The 26,973-nt window shown below is 48.9% G+C and overlaps 1 protein-coding gene and 1 non-coding gene across 2 annotated transcripts; both read right to left on the reverse strand.

Moving 5' to 3' along the window:
* Window positions 1-20,695: 20,695 nt before the first annotated feature.
* LOC119326837 lies at window positions 20,696-20,856 on the reverse strand. Its single transcript, XR_005158203.1, has one exon. It is a non-coding gene; the product is annotated as a U1 spliceosomal RNA (small nuclear RNA).
* Window positions 20,857-21,636: 780 nt separating this feature from the next.
* Window positions 21,637-25,633, reverse strand: LOC119322979 (dnaJ homolog subfamily B member 6-like). The gene is made up of 6 exons (XM_037596528.1): window positions 25,340-25,633; window positions 24,731-24,824; window positions 24,464-24,537; window positions 24,321-24,383; window positions 23,283-23,570; window positions 21,637-22,160 (listed from the first exon to the last, which is right to left on the reverse strand). Exons 1-6 carry the CDS (start codon window positions 25,472-25,474, stop codon window positions 22,017-22,019), a joined length of 798 nt encoding a protein of 265 aa, XP_037452425.1. The 5' UTR covers window positions 25,475-25,633; the 3' UTR covers window positions 21,637-22,016.
* Window positions 25,634-26,973: the final 1,340 nt, after the last annotated feature.

A 26,973-nucleotide genomic window follows, 5' to 3' on the forward strand; every position in this document is an offset into this window, starting at 1 on the left:
ACCTCGATATACATGGCCCCCTGGGAGGCATACTAATGGCGCATTATTGTATATACTAATGGCGCATCCGTGGTCCGCCATTAGTATACCAGATACTAATGGCGCACCAGTGGTGCGCCATTAGTAAAATATACTAATGGCGTGGCATTAATGGCGCACCAATAATGCGCCATTAATGGCCAAATTAGGTGCGCCATTAGTAGGCCTTTCCCTAGTAGTGGATGATGTTTGTTCACAGTCGATGGATGGTTTCCTTTCGCCACATGCAACGTTTGAGATATGGTAAAACTTGCTCTGATGTCACATTTGCTTGTTATTTTTTCTCGCAACGCTGGCCACCAAGAAGTGATATGCTTTCCGTTTGTTGGCTCCTAGTTTAAAAACTGAATCGACTTCGACAAAAATCAGCGATTGTTTCAAGTATAGCAAATATAATCTGTGACATTTTTTTAATAGCATGGAACATTTTTTTTTAGATTACACGACCCGTGCCTAACCGAACAAGCCCTTTTAGGGATTTGGAAAAGGTAGGACATACATGACGCATCCTTTCCATGCACTCACCGTTGCTCTCCAATGTAATATTGCCTTGATGGGCTGATTCTTTTTAGAGGTCGTTTGTTCGTCATCCAAGAGTAGTAGCACTTTCTTTAGAGCATCTCCAACAGCCGCGCTATGCGCCGCGCGTAAAAAATCTGTTTGCCGCGCGCGCTTCTGCTGGTTTAGCGCGGCCGCCAGCGCTGGCTCCAGCAGCCGCGCTATAATGCAGCGCGCGTGCTCCGCTCCAGCAGCGCGCAAAAATACAGCGCGGGCGACTCGCCGAACATGGCATTTTAGCCACAAAATGAGTTTGAAACGATCATCAAAATGCAATAAACATGTGAAGTTTGTCACAAACAAGTTGACAAAAATAAAAGTTCATGCCCACAAGTTCAAAATCATGCCCACAAGTTCATCCAACCAAGTTCAAAATGCAAACTAAAGTTCAAGACATAAATGAAAGACACATCAAACATCTTCCTCGTCTTCGTCCTCATCTTCCGAAGACGATTCTTCCGCCTCTGAAGATGAATCTTCCTTCCTAACCTCATCACGCATCGCATCACGTGAAGCTCCGACGGTGTTGGCAAGATCTTCAACGGCATCTTCATGGGAATGTGTGTGAGGAGGCAAATTGAAAGACATTTCTATGACGCCCCCGATTCAATCGTACACTAATCATACACGCAAATGTGTACGATCAAGATCCAGGACTCACAGGAAGATATCACAACACAACTCTAGACACAAATAAAATAATACAAGCTTTATATTACAAGCCAGGGGCCTCGAGGGCTCGAATACAAAAGCTCGATACACAAGAGTCAGCGAAAGCAACAAAATCTGATTACAGACATAAGTTAATCAAGTTTTGCCTTAAGAAGGCTAGCTCAAAAGCAACACGATCGAAGAGGCAAGGCCTCCTGCCTGGGACCTCCTAACTACTCCTAGTCGTCGGTGGTCTCCACGTAGTAGTATCCGTCGGCCGTGGCATCTGGCTCCAAGGATCCACCATCTGGTTGCATCAACCGGAAAGAAGAGAGAAGGGGGAAAAGGGGTAGCAAAGCAACCGTGAGAACTCATCCAAAGTACTCGCAAGCATCAGATCTATACTAAGTATGCACTGGTATCAAAAGGAAGGTTTGTATATGCGGATTGAACTGCAGCATGCCAGAATAGAGGGGGAAGGCCTAGCCTATCGAAGACTAGCATATTCGCATAGCTCCGAGCATCTTGCAGCATGTAGAAGAGTAAAGAATAGCAGTTTATAATTAACAAGCATGTTGTAACATTAATGCCCAGAGATCCTTCCTCGACTCCCTGCGAGAAAGCAATCCCGGAGCCACATATCTCAAGTAACCATTTGTAGTTGTATAAGATCAGGATATAAGTCTGAACGTCCATTACCTTCGAATATATAACTTCCCTGCAGGGGTGCACCACGTTACCCAACACGCTCGATCAATCTGGCTGGACACACCTTTCTGGGGTCAATGCCCGCCCTCGGAAGATCAACACGTCGCAGCCCGACCTAGGCTCAGCAGAGAGGTCCCCGCCGGTCTACATCCTAAGCACTCCGGGGTCTTGGGCCCATCGCCCGCAGCACTCCGGGTCGTTGCGCGCAGGGTGAATACCAGCACCGCCTCGGATGGCCAGCACGATCCGACCGTGCTGCACTGCTGAACTGGACGTCTAACAAAGCTTCGGCTGATACGGCGACGTCGAGGCCCATATCTATTCTTGCGTGGTGGTTAGTGCGTAAAGGCCAGAGGCCAACTCAGAACAAATACCCAAACCATAGTGTATTATTAGCTGGCGAAGACGAGCAGAGACTCACGATCGAAAGTGACCCCGTCGCCCCGTCTCGTGGACTTACGACAAGGGCTCAGAATGCCCGGCCGTGCAACGCCATTATCTTGCGGGTGCTCTCCAGGCCCGCCCGACTTCCACCAAGGTCTCAAGTAAAGTCATTGTAACCGTGTGTCCAGACATCAAGGAGAAAACCCGAGGAATCACCCCCGGTGGATTCCACTCAATGTAATCATCAAGGTGAACATAAGAGGGACCACCCTCGAGGTTCACACTTGAGGTGTTGAACGACAGAGCCGTATCGGGAATGGTGAAAGAGGAAATCACCCTCGATGACCACGACCGAATAGCTACACTACATAATTATCATCAGGAGTGCGTTATGAGGGATCACCCTCGGCACTCGATAGTAGCTCTGCATAGTCGAGCAACTAAACGGGTGTGATGTGATGTGAGGTGTCGGGCTCTGGTCGTCGATCACATTGATCGAGGCGTCGATGATGAAGCAGGGGCAACAAGGACAAGTGGGCGGGTCACTGATGGATCACTAGACAACCTATACTAAGTAGTTTAGGATAAGCAGGTAGGTAACAATAGCAGGTACAAAAGCAGGCTATGCATCAGAATAGGAGCAAACAATAATAGTAGCAAAATCTAATGCAAGCATGAGAGTATAGAATGGGCGATATCAGGATGATCAAAGGGGGGGCTTGCCTGGTTGTTCAGACAAGAAGGAGAGTCGTCGTCGACGTAGTCGATCACAGGGGCATCAGCAGCAGTCTCGGGGTCTACCGGAGAGAAGAGGGGGAAGAAACTATAAGTACACACAAACATAAGCATAACAAGACAATAAGCGGGGCTAGAGGTGATCTAACGCAGCGTTAGGCGATACTGGCGAAGGGGGAAACATCCGGGAAAGTTTTCCTGGTTCCGGATGTCTGTCAGACAGATGAACCGGAGGGGAAAGTTTGCAGGTTCGCTATGCTAGGGACGTGTGGCAGACGAATGGGACGTGTATCTGGATTCTTCTCAAAATTCTGAGCAACTTTCATATAGAAAACATTTTCATCCGAGTTACGGTTTATTTTCTATGAATTTTCAAAGTTTTAAACATTTTCTGGAATTACTTTAGATATCTAAATCAACAGAAAAGGAAATATGACGTCATCATGGCGTCATTGCTACATCAGCGGTCAATAGACTAGTTGACTAGTCAACAGGGCCCACAGGGGACCCACTGGCAGTGACCGGGCGATGCCCAGTCAGCTGTTGACTGGGTCAACAAGGCCAACCAGGCCCCTGGGTCCACGGGGCAGTGTCCTAGGTGGTGGCCCGGGGCTGGCCCACACGGCGCCAGCTCAGCGGAGCTGCCGGAGTGGCTCCGGCGAGCTCGTGCGCGGCGGCTAAACGCCGACGAGGTCGGAAATCGTCTACGGTTCACCATTTCGCGTGCCACGACTTGCGTTCGAAAGCTAGGAGGGAGCCGCGTCGAGTGGTGCTGCTAGACTACGCCAGGGAGGCCGGAAACGTCACCGGCGTCGAGCTTGGCGGCGGTGGCTTTCGGGCGTGCTCACGCTCGTCGCTGCAGGGCACGGCAAGGACCGTGGAAGGTGGCGTTGGACTGCTGGGAGTGTGCTGAGCACGATGCCGTGCTCGTCCGAGCTGGACGGAGAGTGTGGACATGGCGACGAGTACGGCAGCGGAGGCGTGCTACGGCCAGTACGGTAGCTACGGCTAGGGGCGCGGTGAGGCGAGGAAGAAGAGGGGAGAGGACGGAGTGGAGCTCACCGAGCGGTCAAGAAAGACCCTTGGTGGCTTAGGAGCAGCAGAGGTGTTGGTGGAGCATCGATGACGTCGCGGTGGCCGGAGATGGGGACGAGGACGAACGGCGGCTGCGGTGCCTCCCAGCTCCAGCTGAGGCCACCAGTCGACGTCGTCGACCCCGGCGGAGTTCTCCGACAGGGTCAGCGGGTGCGGGGCCGCCGGTGGCCGCGTCAACGACGGAGGGCGGCGACGACTGCGGTCGGGCCGCGGATCTAGAGGAGTGGAGGGGCGGAGCGAGCGCGTGGGCGAGAGAAAGAGAGGGGGGGCAAGTGGGCGAGTGGGGCAGGGGGGAGGACCGAGGCGTCCGGGGCGTGGCATCCTTATCCCCTCTCGGCATCGGCGCCAGCGAGGTGGTCCGACGGGGACACGCCCCTATAGCGGCCGCGCCAGGAGAACAGGAAGGGGGGAGCGATCGGGAGGTCAGGTGGGCTGGCTCGGGTGGGTGGTCGACTGGGCCGGCCAGTTAGCCGAGGCCCAAAGACAGTCAGGGGAGTTTTCCTTTTGTCTTTTCTATTTTGCATTTTCTTTTTGCTCCAAAAGACTTTTGTAAAAAGTGTAACTTGTCTCAATAATTATTATGTAGTATTTAGCACTGCCTCAAGAAGTTTAAGAAGCAGTTGGAAAGCCTTAGAATTTTTATAAATTTAAAAGTGATTTAAAAATGTTATTTTGACCCCTGTTTTATTCATCTAAGGGCATTTAAATAATTTATAAGATATGGGTTTCAACAGGACAAAAATCCAGAGATTATTTACAAGACTTTAAACATTTTGTTTTCATGTTTGAGAAATTTGAACTTTGGACTTTAATTTGAATTTGAATTTGAATCATGATTTGGATCAAGTGAGGATTAGCAGTAGTAATGCGATGAGATGGCACCATTAGCAGGAGATTACTGTAACTTAATTATCCGGGCGTCACAATTCTCCTCCACTACAAGAAATCTCGTCCCGAGATTTAAGGGATGGAGTAAGGGGGAAGACTTAGGAAGGACGGGGCTCAACACAAGATAGGTACCTGGGGGCTATCTCACTGAACATAGCATAGAGGCAACTCTCGAGTTGAAATTTAAGAACTCGTCGAGAACAAGGTAAGGAGGTGCAATAAGAAGCTTTAAGCGGGTAGGCAATCATTCGTTGCCTGAAACGGAGGGTGAAAAGGGTTTAGAGCAATGGGAATAAGTATTGTGTCTGATACCAGAACAGGTCACAAGGAAGATGGCTCGTGAATTACATACGAAGCCAAGCGCGAGGGATAACTTTGAAAACAGGGATGTATAGGAGAGTCAGGTTTCGATCATGTGGAACTGTGCGTTATGGACCCACCATGTGGGTTAAAAGAAGGAAGGCGCAAATCATTTTGCACGGTCATGATAGCAAGGCAGGTCAGAGGACAACCTATCAGTTATGTTGGCAACAACGTTGATACCAAGGGCGAGGGACGAAGAGAACCATTTTCCTGCTCGTTAAGACGAGGCGGACCAATAGGCAAAGTTCTCGTCCATCGGTGGCTACCGGAATGTCATCAACAATAGTAACAAGGTCTTACTGACAGAGTTTATACACCGAGGTGTTCACATAAGCAGGGAAATACCACTGCTTAGATATTTTAGGTTACAAGAAAGTTTAAACGAAACAATGGAAAGGAAAGTATAGACTCGAATCAGTTATCGGTATTCTCGAGTGTCTAACAACTCAGAATCAGTGGAAATTTTTGAATCGGCGAGAAATAACTGTTGAAGAAGAACTCATAAGAAGTTATGACGTTCCATGATATTCTCGAGATACCAAAGGGTAATACTCGAAGGTAGATCAAAGTAGAGGTTGGACAGGTTAAACAATCTGAAGAAGACAAGTACTTTAACTTGTCCGAGAAATGGAATCCAGGGAGATCAATCATGGTTGGAACCACGGTTGCAAAGGACCAATATAGATACAAAATGAACTTATCACAAGGGGATCATTATTATCATAACAAGAAGCTTCCATGATAAGTTCAACATCGGGTCCATGGGCATGGACGCAAAGGATCAAGGTCGACTCCCACTTCATCAATGCATAACCTATCATTCGCTTCTCATTTTCGACAACGCCATAGTGTTCAGATTTTATCTAGCATAACACTAGTAGAGTATGACCCGTAGAAGTTTTCGGGTTCACACAGATTGTGGAAGGCATAGGTTCAACCCATCGGGGCATCTTAGGAACACATACCAGAAACTTTAGGAATAAATAACTCAAGCTCGGAAGCAGAGCATGGTTGACAAAAGCAGGGATACAATTTACCAAAGGCATTATGTATCCGAGGAAGCTCACAAGTTACTACATATGAAGGACGCTGTCAGATAGAACCCCACAAAGGATCTGGTGGTTCACAAAGGATCTGATGGGAGCATCGGTACTCAACCAGAAGAAGAAAGAATGCAAGGACATCAAATTCTAGGATCAGCTTACTAATTCTAAGCTCGAATGCAAATAGAATTATGATTTCCAAAACAGGGGATCAAAAGCAGAGGCTCTGATCGTAGACAAGTGAGTTGAATGGACATGGATCGACAATCAATCAAGGTTTGATTTGTCGAACACCAGCTCATGTCCGGGGTGACGTCTGAGCCGAAGGGAAGAATTCTAACTAGGACTGATGACCGCGAGCATTCGCAAACATATCAAATCAAATGCTCGAAATTACGATGACAAAGGATGCTATAGTGAGTATTGCTAGACAAATGGAAGTAACCATAATGCAAGCAGATAAACATTAGCAGAGCAATAGTTGGAGAGGATTATCGGAAGGTCGGATGGTATTCCAAAGTATCATGTGAATCACATGAACAACTGTGGATGAACGGATACTCGGCAAGCGCGAGTAATTATCCGTAGGGGTATTCATGTGGCAAGGAAATGCAGGGTAGTAAGCATAAAGAATTCTCAGAACATCGAAGGATTTTTCAGGACATCTTGTAATAACAAGAGCAACAAGGGATGAAGGTATGAACGACAACATAGGTAGTTACGCATAAGGATTTATCGTTGGTAGGGATTGCAATGACGAAGGGTACAAGGGTCTCGGAAAAGTATCGGAGAGTATCTTCGGAATCTTCTGGTGCACCAAGCCATCATCTGGAGTGAAGGGCTCTCCGGGAGGAAGCATTTACGAGATCCTAGAGTTAGAGTTAACAAAATCATTTAAGCCGAATAGAAGAGGGATCAGAGTCCCAGAGTATAGACGAGGAATAAAAGTTCCTAATACCACCCAATGGCGACGTGGGCCCGTAAGCCACACAGCCATGTTAGCAAATCGGTTTTTCAAAGACTAGACTCAACTTCGGCCAAGGAGTTGGAAAGGGGGATCCTCCAGGCAGTCGGCTCTGATACCAACTTGTGACGCCCCCGATTCAATCGTACACTAATCATACACGCAAATGTGTACGATCAAGATCAGGGACTCACGGGAAGATATCACAACACAACTCTAAACACAAATAAAATAATACAAGCTTTATATTACAAGCCAGGGGCCTCGAGGGCTCGAATACAAAAGCTCGATACACAAGAGTCAGCGGAAGCAACAAAATCTGAGTACAGACATAAGTTAATCAAGTTTTGCCTTAAGAAGGCTAGCTCAAAAGCAACACGATCGAAGAGGAAGGCCTCCTGCCTGGGACCTCCTAACTACTCCTAGTCGTCGGTGGTCTCCACGTAGTAGTATCCATCAAACGTGGCATCTGGCTCCAAGGATCCACCATCTGGTTGCATCAACTGGAAAGAAGAGAGAAGGGGGAAAAGGGGTAGCAAAGAAACCATGAGTACTCATCCAAAGTACTCGCAAGCATCAGATCTATACTAAGTATGCATTGGTATCAAAAGGAAGGTTTGTATATGTGGACTGAAATGCAGCATGCCAGAATAGAGGGGGAAGGCCTAGCCTATCGAAGACTAGCATCTTCACGCAGCTCCGAGCATCTTGCAGCATGTAGAAGAGTAAAGAATAGCAGTTTATAATTAACAAGCTTGTTGTAACATTAATGCCCAGAGATCCTTCCTCGACTCCCTGCGAGAAAGCAATCCTGGAGCCACATATCTCAAGTAACCATTTGTAGTTGTATAAGATCAGGATATAAGTCTGAACGTCCATTACCGTGGACACGGTATTCGAATGTATAACTTACCTGCAGCGGTGCACCACGTTACCGAACACACTCGATCACTCTGACCGGACACACCTTTCCGGGGTCAATGCCCGCCCTCGGAAGATCAACACGTCGCAGCCCGACCTAGGCTCAGTAGAGAGGTCCCCGCCGGTCTACATCCTAAGCACTCCGGGGTCTTGGGCCCATCGCCCGCAGCACTCCGGGTCGTTGTGCGCAGGGTGAATACCAGCACCGTCTCGGATGGCCAGCACAATCCGACCGTGCCGCACTGCTGAACTGGACGTCTGACAAAGCTTCGGCTGATACGGCGACGTCGAGGCCCATATCTATTCTCACGTGGTGGTTAGTGCGTAAAGGCCAGAGGCCAACTCAGAACAAGTACCCAAACCATAGTGTATTATTAGCTTGCGGAGACGAGCAGAGACTCACGATCGAAAGTGACCCCGTCGCCCCGTCTCGTGGACTTACGACAAGGGCTCAGAATGCCCGGCCGTGCCACGTCATTATCTTGCGGGTGCTCTCCGGGCCCGCCCGACTTCCACCAAGGTCTCAAGTAAAGTCATTGTAACCGTGTGTCCAGACATCAAGGGGAAAACCCGAGGAATCACCCCCGGTGGAATCCACTCAATGTAATCATCAAGGTGAACGTAAGAGGGACCACCCTCGAGGTTCACACTTGAGGTGTTGAACGACAGAGCCGTATCGGGAATGGTGAAAGAGGAAATCACCCTCGGTGACCACGACCGAATAGCTACACTACAGAATTATCATCAGGAGTGCGTTATGAGGGATCACCCTCGGCACTCGATAGTAGCTCTGCAGAGTCGAGCAACTAAAGGGCGTGATGTGATGTGAGGTGTTGGGCTCTAGTCGTCGATCACGTCGATCAAGGCGTCAATGATGAAGCAGGGGCAACAAGGACAAGTCGGGGGGTCACTGATGGATCACTAGCCAACCTATACTAAGCAGTTTAGGATAAGCAGGTAGGTAACAATAGGAGGTACAAAAGCAGGCTATGCATCAGAATAGGAGCAAACAATAACAGTAGCAAAATCTAATGCAAGCATGAGAGTATAGAATGGGCGATATCAGGATAATCAAAGGGGGGGCTTGCCTGGTTGTTCATACAAGAAGGAGAGTCGTCGTCGACGTAGTCGATCACAGGGGCATCAGCAGCGGTCTCGGGGTCTACCGGAGAGAAGAGAGGGAAGAAACAGTAAATACACACAAACATAAGCATAACAAGACAATAAGCGGGGCTAGAGGTGATCTAACATAGCGTTAGGCGATACTGGCGAAGGGGGAAACATCCGGGAAAGTTTTCCCGGTTCCGGACGTTTGTCACACAGATGAACCGAAGGGGAAAGTTTGCAGGTTCGCTATGCTAGTGACGTGTGGCAGACGAACGGACTGTGTATCTGGATTCTTCTCGAAATTCTGAGCAACTTTCATATAGAAAACATTTTCATCCGAGTTATGGTTTATTTTCTATGAATTTTCAAAGTTTTAAACATTTTCTGGAATTACTTTAGATATCTAAATCGACAGAAAAGGAAATATGATGTCATCATGGCGTCATTGCTACATCAGCGGTCAATAGACTAGTTGACTAGTCAACAGGGCCTATGGGGGACCCACTAGCAGTGACTGGGCGATGCCCAGTTTGCCGTTGACTGGGTCAACAAGGCCAACCGGGCACCTGGGTCCATGGGGCAGTGTCCTAGGTGGTGGCCCGGGGCTGGCCCACACGGCGCCAGCTCAGCGGAGCTGTCGGAGTGGCTCCGGCGAGCTCGTGCGCGGCGGCTAAACGCCGACGAGGTCGGAAATCGTCCACGGTTCACCATTTCGTGTGCCACGACTTGCGTTCGAAAGCTAGGAGGGAGCCGCGTCGAGTGGTGCTGCTAGACTACGCCGGGGAGGCTGAAAATGTCGCCGGCGTCGAGCTTGGCGTCGGTGGCTTTCGGGCGTGCTCGCGCTCGTCGCTGCGGGGCACAGCAAGGACCGTGGAAGGTGGCGTTGGACTGCTGGGAGTGTGCTGAGTACGATGTCGTGCTCGTCCGAGCTGGACGGAGAGTGTGGACATGGCGATGAGTACGGCAGCGGAGGCGTGCTACGTCCAGTACGGTAGCTACGGCTAGGGGCATGGTGAGGCGAGGAAGGAGAGGGGAGAGGACGGAGTGAAGCTCACCGAGCGATCAAGAAAGACCCTTGGTGGCTTAGGAGCAGCAGAGGTGTTGGTGGAGCATCGGCGATGTCACGGTGGCCGGAGATGGGGACGAGGACGAACGGCGGCTGCGGTGCCTCCCAGCTCCAGCTGAGGCCACCAGTCGACGTCGTCGACCCCGGCGGAGCTCTCGGACAGGGTCAGCGGGTGCGGGGCCGCCGGTGGCCGTGTAAACGATGGAGGGCGGCGGCGACTGCGGTCGGGCCACGGATATAGAGGAGTGGAGGGGCGGAGCGAGCGCGTGGGCGAGAGAAAGAGAGGGGGGCAAGTGGGCAAGTGGGGCAGGGGGGAGGACCGAGGCATCCGGGGCGTGGCGTCCTTATCCCCTCCCGGCGTCGGCGTCGGCGAGGTGGTCCGACGGGGACACGCCCCTATAGCGGTCGCGCCAGGAGAACAGGAAGGGGGGAGCGACCGGGAGGTCAGGTGGGCTGGCTCGGGTGGGTGGTCGACTGGGCTGGCCAGTTAGCCGAGGCCCAAAGGCAGTCAGGGGAGTTTTCCTTTTGTCTTTTCTATTTTGCATTTTCTTTTTGCTCCAAAAGACTTTTGTAAAAAGTGTAACTTGTCTCAATAATTATTATGTAATATTTAGCACTGCCTCAAGAAGTTTAAGAAGCAGTTGGAAAGCCTTAGAATTTTTATAAATTTAAAAGTGATTTAAAAATGTTATTTTGACCCCTGTTTTATTCATCTAAGGGCATTTAAATAATTTATAAGATATGGGTTTCAACAGGACAAAAATCCAGAGATTATTTACAAGACTTTGAACATTTTGTTTTCATGTTTGAGAAATTTGAACTTTGGACTTTAATTTGAATTTGAATTTGAATCATGATTTGGATCAAGTGAGGATTAGCAACAGTAATGCGATGAGATGGCACCATTAGCAGGAGATTACTGTAGCTTAATTATCCGGGCGTCACAATTCTCCTCCACTACAAGAAATCTCATCCCGAGATTTAAGGGATGGAGTAAGGGGGAAGACTTAGGAAGGACGGGGCTCAACACAAGATAGGTACCTGGGGGCTATCTCACTGAACATAGCATAGAGGCAACTCTCGAGTTGAAATTTAAGAACTCGTCGAGAACAAGGTAAGGAGGTGCAATAAGAAGCTTTAAGCGGGTAGGCAATCATTCGTTGCCTGAAACGGAGGGTGAAAAGGGTTTAGAGCAATGGGAATAAGTATTGTGTCTGATACCAGAATAGGTCACAAGGAAGATGGCTCGTGAATTACATACGAAGCCAAGCGCGAGGGATAACTTTGAAAACAGGGATGTATAGGAGAGTCAGGTTTCGATCATGTGGAACTGTGCGTTATGGACCCACCATGTGGGTTAAAAGAAGGAAGGCGCAAATCATTTTGCACGGTCATGATAGCAAGGCAGGTCAGAGGACAACCTGTCAGTTATGTTGGCAACAACGTTGATACCAAGGGCGAGGGACGAAGAGAACCATTTTCCTGCTCGTTAAGACGAGGCGGACCAATAGGCAAAGTTCTCGTCCATCGGTGGCTACCGGAATGTCATCAACAATAGTAACAAGGTCTTACTGACAGAGTTTATACACCGAGGTGTTCACATAAGCAGGGAAATACCACTGCTTAGATATTTTAGGTTACAAGAAAGTTTAAACGAAACAATGGAAAGGAAAGTATAGACTCGAATCAGTTATCGGTATTCTCGAGTGTCTAACAACTCAGAATCAGTGGAAATTTTTGAATCGGCGAGAAATAACAGTTGAAGAAGAACTCATAAGAAGTTATGACGTTCCATGATATTCTCGAGATACCAAAGGGTAATACTCGAAGGTAGATCAAAGTAGAGGTTGGACAGGTTAAACGATCTGAAGAAGACAAGTACTTTAACTTGTCCGAGAAATGGAATCCAGGGAGATCAATCATGGTTGGAACCACGGTTGCAAAGGACCAATATAGATACAAAATGAACTTATCACAAGGGGATCATTATTATCATAACAAGAAGCTTCCATGATAAGTTCAACATCGGGTCCATGGGCATGAACGCAAAGGATCAAGGTCGACTCCCACTTCATCAATGCATAACCTATCATTCGCTTCTCATTTTCGACAAAGCCATAGTGTTCAGATTTTATCTAGCATAACACTAGTAGAGTATGACCCATAGAAGTTTCCGGGTTCACACAGATTGTGGAAGGCATAGGTTCAACCCATCGGGGCATCTTAGGAACACATACCAGAAACTTTAGGAATAAATAACTCAAGCTCGAAAGCAGAGCATGGTTGACAAAAGCAGGGGATACAATTTACCAAATGCATTATGTATCCGAGGAAGCTCACAAGTTACTACATATGAAGGACGCTGTCAGATAGAACCCCACAAAGGATCTGGTGGTTCACAAAGGATCTGATGGGAGCATCGGTACTCAACCAGAAGAAGAAAGAATGCAAGGACATCAAATTATAGGATCAGCTTACTAATTCTAAGCTCGAATTCAAAGAGAATTATGATTCCCAAAACAGGGGATCAAAAGCAGAGGCTCTGATCATAGACAAGTGAGTTGAATAGACATGGATCGACAATCAATCAAGGTCTGATTTGCCGAACACCAGCTCATGCCCGGGGTGACGTCTGAGCCGAAGGGAAGAATTCTAACTAGGACTGATGACCGCGAGCATTCGCAAACATATCAAATCAAATGCTCGAAATTACGATGACAAAGGATGCTAGTGAGTATTGCTAGACAAATGGAAGTAACCATAATGCAAGCAGATAAACATTAGCAGAGCAATAGTTGGAGAGGATTATCGGAAGGTCGGATGGTATTCCAAAGTATCATGTGAATCACATGAACAACTGTGGATGAACGGATACTCGACAAGCGCGAGTAATTATTCGTAGGGGTATTCATGTGGCAAGGAAATGCAGGGCAGTAAGCATAGAGAATTCTCAGAACATTGAAGGATTTTTCAAGACATCTTGTAATAACAAGAGCAACAAGGGATGAAGGTATGAACGACAACATAGGTAGTTACGCATAAGGATTTATCGTTGGTAGGGATTGCAATGACGAAGGGTACAAGGGTCTCGGAAAAGTATCGGAGAGTATCTTCAGAATCTTTTGGTGCACCAAGCCATCATCTGGAGTGAAGGGCTCTCCGGGAGGAAGCATTTACGAGATCCTAGAGTTAGAGTTAACAAAATAATTTAACCCGAATAGAAGAGAGATCAGAGTCCCAGAGTATAGACGAGGAATAAAAGATCCTAATACCACCCAATGGCAACATGGGCCCGTAAGCCACACAGCCATGTTAGCAAATCAGTTTTTCGAAGACTAGACTCAACTTCGGCCAAGGAGTTGGAAAGGGGGATCCTCCAGGCAGTCGGCTCTGATACCAACTTGTGACGCCCCCGATTCTATCATACACTAATCATACACGCAAATGTGTACGATCAAGATCAGGGACTCACGGGAAGATATCACAACACAACTCTAGACACAAATACAATAATACAAGCTTTATATTACAAGCCAGGGGCCTCGAGGGCTCGAATACAAAAGCTCGATACACAAGAGTCAGCGGAAGCAACAAAATCTGAGTACAGACATAAGTTAATCAAGTTTTGCCTTAAGAAGGCTAGCTCAAAAGCAACACGATCGAAGAGGCAAGGCCTCCTGCCTGAGACCTCCTAACTACTCGTAGTCGTCGGTGGTCTCCATGTAGTAGTATCTGTCGGCCGTGGCATCTGGCTCCAAGGATCCACCATCCGGTTGCATCAATCGGAAAGAAGAGAGAAGGGGGAAAAGGGGTAACAAAGCAACCGTGAGTACTCATCCAAAGTACTCGCAAGCATCAGACCTATACTAAGTATGCACTGGTATCAAAAGGAAGGTTTGTATATGTGGACTGAACTGCAGCATGCCAGAATAGAGGGGGAAGGCCTAGCTTATCGAAGACTAGCATCTTCACGCAGCTCCGAGCATCTTGCAACATGTAGAAGAGTAAAGAATAGCAGTTTATAATTAACAAGCATGTTGTAACATTAATGCCCAGAGATCCTTCCTCGACTCCCTGCGATAAAGCAATCCCGGAGCCACATATCTCAAGTAACCATTTGTAGTTGTATAAGATCAGGATATAAGTCTGAACGTCCATTACCGTGGACATGGTATTCGAATATATAACTTCCCTGCAGGGGTGCACCACGTTACCCAACACGCTCGATCACTCTGGCCGGACACACCTTTCTGGGGTCAATGCCCGCCCTTGGAAGATCAACACGTCGCAGCCCGACCTAGGATCAGCAGAGAGGTCCCTGCCGGTCTACATCCTAAGCACTCCGGGGTCTTGGGCCCATCGCCCGCAGCACTCCGGGTCGTTGCGCACAGGGTGAATACCAGCACCCCTCGGATGGCCAGCACAATCCGACCGTGCCGCATTGCTGAACTGGACGTCTGACAAAGCTTCGGCTGATACGACGATGTCGAGGCCCATATCTATTCTCGCGTGGTGGTTAGTGCGTAAAGGCTAGAGGCCAACTCAGAACAAATACCCAAACCATAGTGTATTATTAGCTTGCGGTGACGAGCAGAGACTCACGATCGAAAATGACCCCGTCGCCCCGTCTCGTGGACTTACGACAAGGGCTCAGAATGCCCGGCTGTGCCACGTCATTATCTTGCGGGTGCTCTCCGGGCCCGCCCGACTTCCACCAAGGTCTCAAGTAAAGTCATTGTAACCGTGTGTCTAGACATCAAGGGGAAAACCCGAGGAATCACCCCCGGTGGATTCCACTCAATGTAATCATCAAGGTGAACGTAAGAGGGACCACCCTCGAGGTTCACACTTGAGGTGTTGAAGGACAGAGCCGTATCGGGAATGGTGAAAGAGGAAATCACCCTCGATTACCACGACCGAATAGCTACACTACAGAATTATCATCAGGAGTGCGTTATGAGGGATCACCCTCGGCACTCGATAGTAGCTCTGCAGAGTCGAGCAACTAAAGGGGCATGATGTGATGTGAGGTGTCAGGCTCTGGTCGTCGATCACGTTGATCGAGGCGTTGATGATGAAGCAGGGGCAACAAGGACAAGTGGGGGGTCACTGATGGATCACTAGCCAACCTATACTAAGCAGTTTAGGATAAGCAGGTAGGTAACAATAGCAGGTACAAAAGCAGGCTATGCATCAGAATAGGAGCAAACAATAACAGTAGCAAAATCTAATGCAAGCATGAGAGTATAGAATGGGTGATATCAGGATGATCAAAGGGGGGGGGGCTTGCCTGGTTGTTCAGACAAGAAGGAGAGTCCTCGTCGACGTAGTCAATCACAGGGGCATCAGCAGCGGTCTCGGGGTCTACCGGAGAGAAGAGGGGGAAAAACAGTAAATACACACAAACATAAGCATAACAAGACAATAAGCGGGGCTAGAGGTGATCTAACGTAGCGTTAGGCGATACTGGCGAAGGGGGAAACATCCGGGAAAGTTTTCCCGGTTCCGGACGTCTGTCAAACAGATGAACCGGAGGGGAAAGTTTGCAGGTTCGCTATGCTAGGGACGTGTGGCAGACGAACGGACCGTATATCTAGATTCTTCTCAAAATTCTGAGCAACTTTCATCTAGAAAACATTTTCATCCGAGTTACGGTTTATTTTCTATGAATTTTCAAAGTTTTAAACATTTTCTGGAATTACTTTAGATATCTAAATCGACAGAAAAGGAAATATGACGTCATCATGGCGTCATTGCTGCATCAGCGGTCAATAGACTAGTTGACTAGTCAACAGGGCCCACGGGGGACCCACTGGCAGTGACTGGGTGATGCCCAGTCAGCCGTTGACTGGGTCAACAAGGCCAACCGGGCCCCTGGGTCCATGGGGCAGTGTCCTAGGTGGTGGCCCCGGGCTAGCCCACACGGCGCCAGCTCAGCGGAGCTACCGGAGTGGCTCCGGCGAGCTCGTGCGTGGCGGCCGAATGCTGACGAGGTCGGAAATCGTCCACGGTTCACCATTTCGCTTGCCACGACTTCCGTTCGAAAGCTAGGAGGGAGCCGCGCCGAGTGGTGCTGCTAGACTACGCCGGGGAGGCTGGAAACGTTGCCGGCGTCGAGCTTGGCGGTGGTGGCTTTCGGGCGTGCTCGCGCTCGTCGCTGCGGGGCACGACAAGGACCATGGAAGGTGGCGTTGGACTGCTGGGAGTGTGCTGAGCACGATGTCATGCTTGTCTGATCTGGACGGAGAGTGTGGACACGGCGACGAGTACGGCGGCGGAGGCGTGCTACGGCCAGTACGGTAGCTACGGCTAGGGGCACGGTGAGGCGAGGAAGGAGAGGGGAGAGGACGGAGTGGAGCTCACCGTGCGGTCAAGAAAGACCCTTGGTGGCTTAGGAGCAGCAGAGGTGTTGGTTGAGCATCGGCGACGTTGCGGTGGCCGGAGATGGGGACGAGGACGAACGGCGGCTGCGGTGCCTCCCAGCTCCAGTTGAGGCCACCAGTTGATGTCGTCGACCCCGACGGAGCTCTCCGACAAGGTCAGCGGGCGCGGGGCCCCCGGTGGCCGCGTCAACGATGGAGGGCGGCGGCGACTGCGGTCGGGCCGCGGATCTAGAGGAGTGGGGGGGCGGAGCGAGCGCATGGGCGAGAAAGAGAGAGGAGGGGCAAGTGGGCGAGTAGGGCAGGGGGGAGGACCGAGGCATCTTGGGCGTGGCGTCCTTATCCCCTCCCGGCGTCGGCGCCGGCGAGGTGGTCCGATGGGGACACGCCCCTATAGCGGTCGCGCCAGGAGAACAGGAAGGGGGGAGCGACCGGGAGGTCAGGTGGGCTGGCTCGGGTGGGTGGTCGACTGGGCCGGCCAGTTAGCCGAGGCCCAAAGGCAGTCAGGGGAGTTTTCATTTTGTCTTTACTATTTTGCATTTTCTTTTTGCTCCAAAAGACTTTTGTAAAAAGTGTAACTTGTCTCAATAATTATTATGTAGTATTTAGCACTGCCTCAAGAAGTTTAAGAAGCAGGTGGAAAGCCTGAGAATTTTTATAAATTTAAAAGTGATTTAAAAATATTATTTTGACCCCTGTTTTATTCATCTAAGGGCATTTAAATAATTTATAAGATATGGGTTTCAACAGTACAAAAATCCAGAGATTATTTACAAGACTTTGAACATTTTATTTTCATGTTTGAGAAATTTGAACTTTGGACTTTAATTTGAATTTAAATTTGAATCATGATTTGGATCAAGTGAGGATTAGCAACAGTAATGCGATGAGATGGCACCATTAGCAGGAGATTACTGTAGCTTAATTATCCGAGCGTCACAATTTCACCCATGGCCGGAGGTGCACCCATGCCTCCCATAAGAGAAGCGAAACTCATGCCTCCCATGGCGGCCATAGCGTTAGAGGGTGCTCCAAAGCCACCTATGCCTCCATGGCGGTCGGAGGTGCACCCATGCCTCCCATGGCTCCCAAGCCACCCATGCCTCCCATGGCGCCAAGGCCGCTGCCACCCATGCCGCCGAGGCCACCGCCACCCATGCCGCCGAGGCCACCGCCACCCATTGTGCGGATCATGGCTCTTTTTTGGATCAAGACTTCTTCACGGGCAAGGTTGGCATATTCCTTTTGCGCACAATTGAACAAAGATGTGTCCAAGAAGAACAAGTGCTTCTCCCATTCCAACAACCTAGATCGCTCCTCCATGCCCACCTTCCTCTCCTCCAATGCCACTTTCCTCTCCTCGGCGGCCACCCTCCTCTCCTCGGCCGCCAACCTCCTCTCCTCGGCCGCGGCATCTTGGTTCCTTGCCATTTTCTTCACCTCGTTGGCTTCTTTTCTTGCCTTCACAATAGCTTCCATAGCATTTTTGAGCTCATCATCTCCTTTCCTCTTCTTCTTTTCGGTTTTGTCTTTCTTGCACCCATCCGGTCGTTTTGGTTTCGAGTATGAAACCGAGTTGGGTGTGGGGCTTCTCTTGCCGTCATCACTTGATGCATCATCCTCCTCATCATCATCATCCAACTCAATTGTTCGCTTGTGTTTGTTGCTCAAATGCAAATCATCCAAACCATCACGCTTCTTCCATTTCTCATCATCCTTTAACACTTCATAGCAATGAGGCAAGGTAAAGACCCTTCCTTTCTTGATCTTCCCCTTCTTGGTTGTCCTCGTCTCTTCTTTGAACAAGTTTTGTGCAATGTTGAACTACAAGAAAAACAAAACAAGTTAGCACTTCGGACACCAAAAACAAGTATGAGATGAACATATATGAGATGCCACTTACTCTATCATCCTCATTTGTGCCACTTGGATTAATCTTGTCAACTGCCTTTTGTGCAGCCGCCCACTTTTGACAATCCGAGTTGATTGTGGACCATCGGGACCGAAGTGATCTCTCAGAGCGGTCAATTCCACTCACGTTGTGATCATCAAAGTATTCTTTCATTCGCCCCCAATACGCATCTCTACTTTGATCACCTCCAATGGATGGATCCCTCGACACTTGCAAATAAGTATTGCATAGTAACTTGTCATCGTTGGTGCTGTAATTGCCCGCTCTTCCTTTCGGGGCGTCGACAATGCCCTCACCCTCCTCGTCCACCTCAAACTCATGGTCTTCCAAATGGATGTCATTGGTTTGAGACCAATGCGAATTGTTGGACCCAACACCCATAGTTGACATGTATGCATCATCATTGAGACTACAAAGTTTTTTGAACAATGCAAATAAGCTATCTATATGTGATGATGCATTGAAAAAATAACAAGAAAATAAAAGTTGGATTTTTTTTCACCTTGGGGGCATTTCGTCGAACACGTGGTGCGCGTCGGCGGCCAGCTGAACGAGTGAGCTCGCCGGTGCTTCGGTAGCCGCCGCGGCCGTCGAACGCCCTGCAAGCTTCTTTCCTCTCGCCTTCGTGCTGCCGAAGCCGTCTGCCGCCTTGTTCTTCTTTGCCGAAGTTTTACCCTTCTTTGGCCGCGCCGCATTGGGGAGCTTCGACGGTGCGGCGGCGGCACGGGACGGCGGCGGCGCGACGCCACCCGTCGCCGTGGTCATCCGCGGCGGCAAGAAGAGGCTGCGCGCGAGGCCGACGCTCGGCGGAGCTCCGGCGGTGGCGACGCCAACGCTCCCCACGCTAGGGTTTCCGGCGGCGGCGGGGGGGTCGCGGCTGTACAACGGGGTGAGCAGGGTGCCGGTGTGCGCGTCCATGGGTGGCAGGGCGCCGGCGCCGGCGCGCGCGGGGCGTAGGAGGAGGAGAGAAGAGAGTGCGGCGCGAGCGCTCGAGTGTGCACGCGCTATAGCGGGCGCCCGAAATACACCGCGCGGGATAGTGCTTCCGACCGCGCGCCCAACTCGTTATAGCGCGCGCGCCGTTTTTGCGCGCCCGCTGGAGCGACCCACCGCGTTGCGCGCTCGCTAAACCGGCCTAATTTGCGGCGCGGCGCTAGTATAGCGCGGCTGTTGGAGATGCTCTTATGTTGCCATTTGTTTATCCAATTACCTGCACTGACTGTAATCAAAATTATTTGATTCGCAAGCTGCTCAATGTCTACTGAGATACTTCACATATATCGGTGTTAGTTCAGTTTAAACGATGATACTATCAATAAACATGTGCGGTTAAGAAGCGCTTACCAGCCGATTCTCTTAACAGCATCATCAAGTTCTGAGGTATTCAACCTACGCATGTACATGTTGTGTGATTGTTGAGTTGTTCACTCACAGCAGAGTGATTTGGTTAAGAGACGGACAGACAAGTAGGCAAAACATCTACCTGATCTGCCCCGTTTGATGTGCAGTCAGACTGAAAATGTTCGCCCTCTGAGCCTGAGCGCCATTCATAGTCTGGCTAAGTATTTCTGATTGCTTGGATGTCAAAACTGACATCGGTTCAGAATCTGTGACATTGCTTGGATGTATCCATTGTGACTCTAGAAATAAAGTGATTGACATCACTGGGTCTGCCATGCCATGGACTATTTGGAGTAGGATGACTTTAAGCTTTGGCAAATTTACTTGGTCGAATTTGCAGCTGTACATCATAACAGCAACGAACACTGAATCAATTAAAAATCAAACGTTTTATCAAACTGTCGTTGCTCAAATAAGAAAGAGGGACTAAAGGGCCCTTGCTAGAGAGCAAAAAGGGCCAAAACTTTATATTGAGAATCGGCAGGGGCCACGCAAACGCGTATCCCCTCTACCATAAATTATGACGTCCACTCTCCCGCTTGGGAAGATGGTAAGCCAGCGCATCCACTAAGTGCAATGTGAGCCACTAGCCTAGGTCACAGCCCTTCATGATCGGCTGTCGACCCCGTCCAGGTAAGTATGTTTCAAGGTCGCACCATGACTTGGTTATATAGCCTGCTCCCCATCCCCGACTCCTCACGTCGGCGAGGTGGTACTATAAAAAAGAGCGCCTTGGTGCAGCCGTTCAGTTCAAAGATTAGTGGGCCTGATACTTCTATGGGCTTTCGGTGCTGAGGCCCAGCTCTTTGCTTCAAAAAAGATAGATTTCAAACGGGCTTGGCACATGCATCCACGCGTGGTCGTATGTTCTTCATTCTTTTCTCAGAAAAGAAGAATGTTCTTCATTCAAGGGCAGTAGCATTTTTGAGCCTAAAAGATAGAGCAGTAGCATTTGGATGAAATTCAGAAGAAAAAAAGTTACATTTGAATGGTAAGAAAAAAGAGCAGTGGCATTTTCTTCATGTTGCCATCTGTATATCAATTAGCTGCCCGGGCTGTAACCAATTATTCCACTACCAAAGCCGCTCAGTTTTCACTGAGATTATTCACACATATTTGTTTTGGTTCAGGGCAACCATCATCACTTTTATCGGCCTAGCGTCTTTGTGCCACCATCATTTCTTCAAGGTATATTCAACTGTGCAGGTACTGTTGAGGTTGCTCAGTTGTTGACTGATAACAGAGTGATCTGGTTAACAGACAAACAAGTGGGAAAAACATCTATCTGATCTACCCTGTTTGATGGGCAGTCAGACTGAAGATGTAAATGCTACTCCCTCCGGCCCATAATATAAGATCGTTTCGCAATCTAAAACAGCTTGCAAAACGATCTTATATTATGGAACGAAGGGCGTAAAACATTTGCTCTTTGAGTGCCATGCCATTCATAGTTTGGTCAAGTTATCCCTGACTTCTTACCACAACAAGGAGCCTTGTCCCTCCATCATAACAACAATGAACACTGAATCAATCGAGAATCCAATGCCCAATTACAACAACAACAACAACACAGCGGCACAAACCGAGAAAGAACAATGTGGTGACATCGACGAGTCTTACGCGCTATAGGTTCTCTTACAAACCTTCTAAGGGGGGCCTACATAGCCTTCGACGAAGCAATCCCCCCTCCTTGTAACAGCTTCTGGCGCTGGCGCTCTACTTGCTGGCTGCACTGATACTGGGTGACCAAGGACATGGTCAGGACATAAGGTGACAAGGGACCAGACGGTTGCATCGAGGGTCATGCTACTCTGGGCTGCTGCGGGCTCAGCATCTCGTCCTCGGACGAGACGTCGTGCTTCGACGACAGCTTCTGCTTTTGTCCGTTCCGTCTCCTGCTGGTGTTCCTGCCTCGCGCCTTTGGCGCTTGCTTGGCGTCGCTCGTCTGCAGAAAGACAAGATGAAATGGTCAGCTCCGAAATGGTACTGCTCAGCACTCCATGCAAATCAGTTAACCTCATTGCAGAAACCTAAGTGAAGGATTATACAAACACATAAGTATTCTTTTGTCTGTTATTGATTAGTAAACCACCAGGACATCCGAGATCAACTGTCATGTGTTGTCGCCGTACGCCGTGGCAAGTTGAGCCAACCAGTGTCAACCAGCACCGCTACTTTGAAGATTCTTAAAGAACAATAGAAAATACATAATATCATCAGATAACAGATGCGGCCTTATCATGAAGCATTCAACTGGTTGGCAATTTAAGGTAGCCCGAACGACACGTGATCTGGCGATAAAAGCGGGCGGTGAACAAGTCAGCAACAGCACCATACAACGTAGAACAACTTTAAAAAAGGCGAAAGTCGCAAAGCAAAAAGGTCATGTGTGCCCCATCTATCTGTTTAGTTGCTAAAAAGCCATCGTCTCAGTGAAAACTTGCAATTTCTCTAAGTCACAGACCATGAGACAAGTCACATCATGTCAATATAAAATAGCCTATCCAAAGGCGATTTACATACGCGAGAAAAGTAGCTCAGCAGACTCTTCTACCATGTGAGCCACACTAAAGACAGCGATGTACCACTAATGAATCATTCCGAAGGCCCTACCGAGAAACCTCATAGCTGATAAGCAAGCCCTCGTGCGAAGAATACATCCAGTGGTGGAGCTAGATTTTGCATCACTTGGTTGGTGGTCCATCCAATGCAAAAAGTTCCACCGGGGCCCTCCACGTTTATTTTGGCCAGAATGTTTCATGATTATGGCGATGAAATTCCTAATTAGCTTAGAAGTGAACGTCTAGTGGCTTCCACAACCTGGGACCCTGTAGGCAGGTGAACTCGCACAAAGACCAAAAGGTCGCTACCTATCTAACCCTTTCTCATGAATGGCCAGTCATGCTGGACAATGGAAAAGGTACCCAAAAGTAGGACGAAGGATCGTTGCGAAACACCTATATATTCCAGTATACGAGGTTATGCATGGGTATCTGATGCTGAACTTATTAAGCAAAGCTAATACACCCAACTTGACAAATAAATAGGACTCGCAAGGGATACTTACCCCAAAACAAAACTCAGGCTGGCCGTAACCCGCACCCGCTTCCCCAGCTCTTGGAAGCTTCCCAGAGCCCATTGCTGATGAGCCACGCTTGTTAATGCCGTTACATGAGGCTGCTTCTGCCTCTGTAGCTACTGGAGGTGGTGGAGATGGCGACGAGGAAGGGGAGGTCGAGAATGTTTGGAACGGGTCATGATGGCCCTTGGCAGGTCCATTGCAAAACCCCGAGTCAATATCAGACTGAAACATGTCCACAAACAGCTGCTGCAGCTCCTCAAAGCTCTCCTGCCTCTGCAAATCCAAAGGTTCATTGTTATTGTCATGTTTTCCTTGGATGAACAGAGTCCAGGAAAAAAATAAAAAACATATCGTTTTCTAGTTGATACCAGAAAAGTTCACCCAAGTTTCATTTTTGGTATCCAAGAGAAACCATGTAAGATATGGAATTCCAACAATCCTTTTTCAAGCCTTAAACATACATACATAGAAAAAACAATATCTTTTGAAGCTACTTAAATCCTTCAAGTAAACCTAAGCAAGAATTTAATGACTCGCCCACTCAACTTTCTTATGTTTATTGACGAGTTTTCCAATGAACAAGGAAATATGTATGAAACTCAGAATTTTGCAACAGAAAAGCATACCCCCACCCCCCACCCGCCCTCCCTCCCAAGTGCGAACAATTTTTCCCACAATAGCACTCTAAACAAACAGCAGCAAGATCCTTGTAGAACAAATAAAACGTGACGAGGGCTCCAAGAACCCCAAAAGGAGATTGGGTTCAGTCCAGAAACAGCAAGATTTTTTTCATCCATATTAGGATACCGTTACGAAGAACAAAAATCACTATTATTTTTCATTTTTCTAGTTCTTCTTTCAAGCCCGGGATAAACATTTTACGAAACGGAACAGATAAGATGATGGTTGGCGAAATATTGTGATAAAATCTGTGTTGAAACACAAAATAATAGAAATAGTGACAACTAATGGTAGATTACAAAAAACATCTGAACCGGAGACCGTGAAGCGAATGGTTCTTACCGCTGGCCGTGTCTGGCTCATCATATGGGCCATCTCACCAAGGAAGTCCCCCATCCCCTGCATCTGCAAAACAATAGCAGAAAGCATCACTCACACTATAAGCAATACCGGCGGAAAGCCCGATTAAATTGCGCGATTCTTACGCTGTCGTCGCTGTCTTCTTCTTCTTGGTACACCCCCACGTCGTAGAGGAACCGCTTGTTGGCGTCGGAGAGGACTGCACAAGAACAACAATGGGATGGGAGCACGAGGGCTCCATGCGATAAGTTTGCCAACTAGCTTGCTAGATCGGTTCGGCGGGTTTAGTCAGTTTGTTGCAACATGTAACAAGTGATGTGAGGTGGGTTGTGAATACAGAATATTTGAATATGGGGAGTGGGGGTGGAGGTTGGGAGAAGGAAGATTGAGACCGGAATAGGCGCCCTGGATCTCCTGGAACTTCTCCTTGGCCTCCTCCATCCGCTTGGTGCCGCTGGAGGACGAGCATCTGTCCGGATGCCATCTCTGCAACAGGTTACAGATCAAGAAGTTCAGCTGAATTTACAACAGAAAGAAAGGAAGAAAAATAAAAACAGAGCAGTTTCAGAGTTGGAACAGAGCAAAACTTGGGACGGATCAAGCAATGTTCGACGAGTACGGAGATGGCAGGACAGGCGAAATACGCCAATAATTGGCTACAAGCGTGGCGTCTGGGGATCTAAATCGCCGGATCGGCAAAGATCACGGGCTCCGGCGCAAACTCGCGTAAAGTATGGGGCGCAAACAGGACTGCAGCGCCGCTGAGCTACAGGAATACGAACGAACTTTGGCGCCAACCTACAATTTCCAAACTCGAGATCGGCGACATGTAATTATCTTCCGTGCCATGGCGAGAGGTGCAATCCATGGCCCTACCTCCCCGATTCCCGGTCGAATCGGCAGCGGGGAACATGTAGATGCAGAGAAAGATTTGACGAAGAAAACGCGGAAACGTGCACGCCGGAGAAGGAAGGGAGGAGGAGTCGGCGATTCTCGCTCACCATGGCCAGCTTCCGGTAGGCGAGCTTGAGGTCGGCGTCGGAGCACTCCTTGCTGAGCCCCAGCACGGCGTACAGGTCGCCGCCGCCGGGCGCCGCCGGCTCCCCGCCGCCGCAGCCGTCGCCGCCGGTGGCCATGCCGCGTCCCGCGCCGCCGGCCTGGGGGGCTCGAGGATGCGCGGGGGAGGAGGAGGAGGAGAGCGGAGAGGAGGGAGGAGGAGGTTCCTGGCGTTTCCTTCCCTCTCTCTCTCTCTCTCGGCTCAGGTCGCTCCTCTCCTCCACGCACTGCCTGCCCCTGGAAGCCTCTGGAAGCACGGCCATCATGCCCACTTGCCCCTTTTTAAAACGCTTTTTTTTTCAACCTGCGAATTTCTCCTTCTGGCTTTGTTTACACGCCTTGGCGCCTTGCGAAAAGGCGACGCGGTAGCCTCCTTGCTTCCAAAACCAACTTTGGCCCGTGGAAAAAATAATATCACATCCGTCCCGAAATTCTTGTTTTAGATTTGTCACGGCTAGCAGCGTTGCATCGCTTTGAAAGCCATGTCTAGCATCTATATGAGGCGGTTTTAGTGCTACTTGGTAAATCATTCGGAAAGCGGTGTTTACAGTTAGCATAGCTCTTTCCCTTCAACTTTGGGTTTGTAAAGCTGCTAATAGACTGTGCATGACTTTCACGTCAGCAGTGAAATTCTCCGGCTATTTTGATCGAAGAGGTATATTTTCTTTGTGAGTTGCGTTCCCCCTCCGAGCTGGGTGACATGCCTAAAAACCGCCAGGTTTCCATCTTTAAATGTACATCTTTGCATCAGCATGACACCAACACCGCGTTAGTCCATTGATGTTATCTAAAGTGGGTGATTTGATTGATCCCGTTTCGAATAATTGGGATGAAGACCTAATTAGACAAACTATGTGGCACATTGATGTACAACAGATTCTTTCAATCCCACTCTCGCAACATGATATGCAAGATTTCATTGCTTGGAGTTATACGAAAATGGTATGCTTTCGGTTCAGTCTGCTTACTCTGTTGAGTGGGACCACCGGTATGGATGTAAACTGACCCATTCTAATGGGACGGGACAAATCTCAGTAAACCCTATTTGAAGTAAGGTATGGAAATTATCTTGTCCAGCAAAGATCGAAAAATTTATCTAACGTACGCTACATGGCACACTTCCATGTGGTGTTACGCTTGCAAATGGACATATGAAAATCTCATCCATTTGTCCTACTTGCTCTGAGGCTTCAGAAGATACAAAGCACATGCTTTTTCTCTGTAGTAAAGCAAAGGAGGTTTGGAAACGGCTGAGAATGGATGGTATACTGATAAAGCTCGTGAGGTTGATCATGTTGGAGAGGCGATGTTGGAGTACTTACTTCATCTACCAGACCAAAAATTGTTGATTATGGGTCATCATAATGTGCGTGAAAATGAGTGTTATCCTAGCAATGGTATATGTGGTGGGAAAGACGAAAATTGATGCACAAGGAGACAACTCAGAATGCGCATCAGATTTCTATGGGGATTCTAGCCCTTATGACAAACTTCGGTAATGCATCATCCCCCCAAGGCCTCTATGAAAAGGGGGATTGGTCTTGTCCTCCTAGGGGATTTGTGGAACTTAATGTCGACG

This window comes from Triticum dicoccoides, chromosome 6B, assembly GCF_002162155.2.
Source record: "Triticum dicoccoides isolate Atlit2015 ecotype Zavitan chromosome 6B, WEW_v2.0, whole genome shotgun sequence".
Classification (NCBI taxonomy): Eukaryota; Viridiplantae; Streptophyta; class Magnoliopsida; order Poales; family Poaceae; genus Triticum; species Triticum dicoccoides.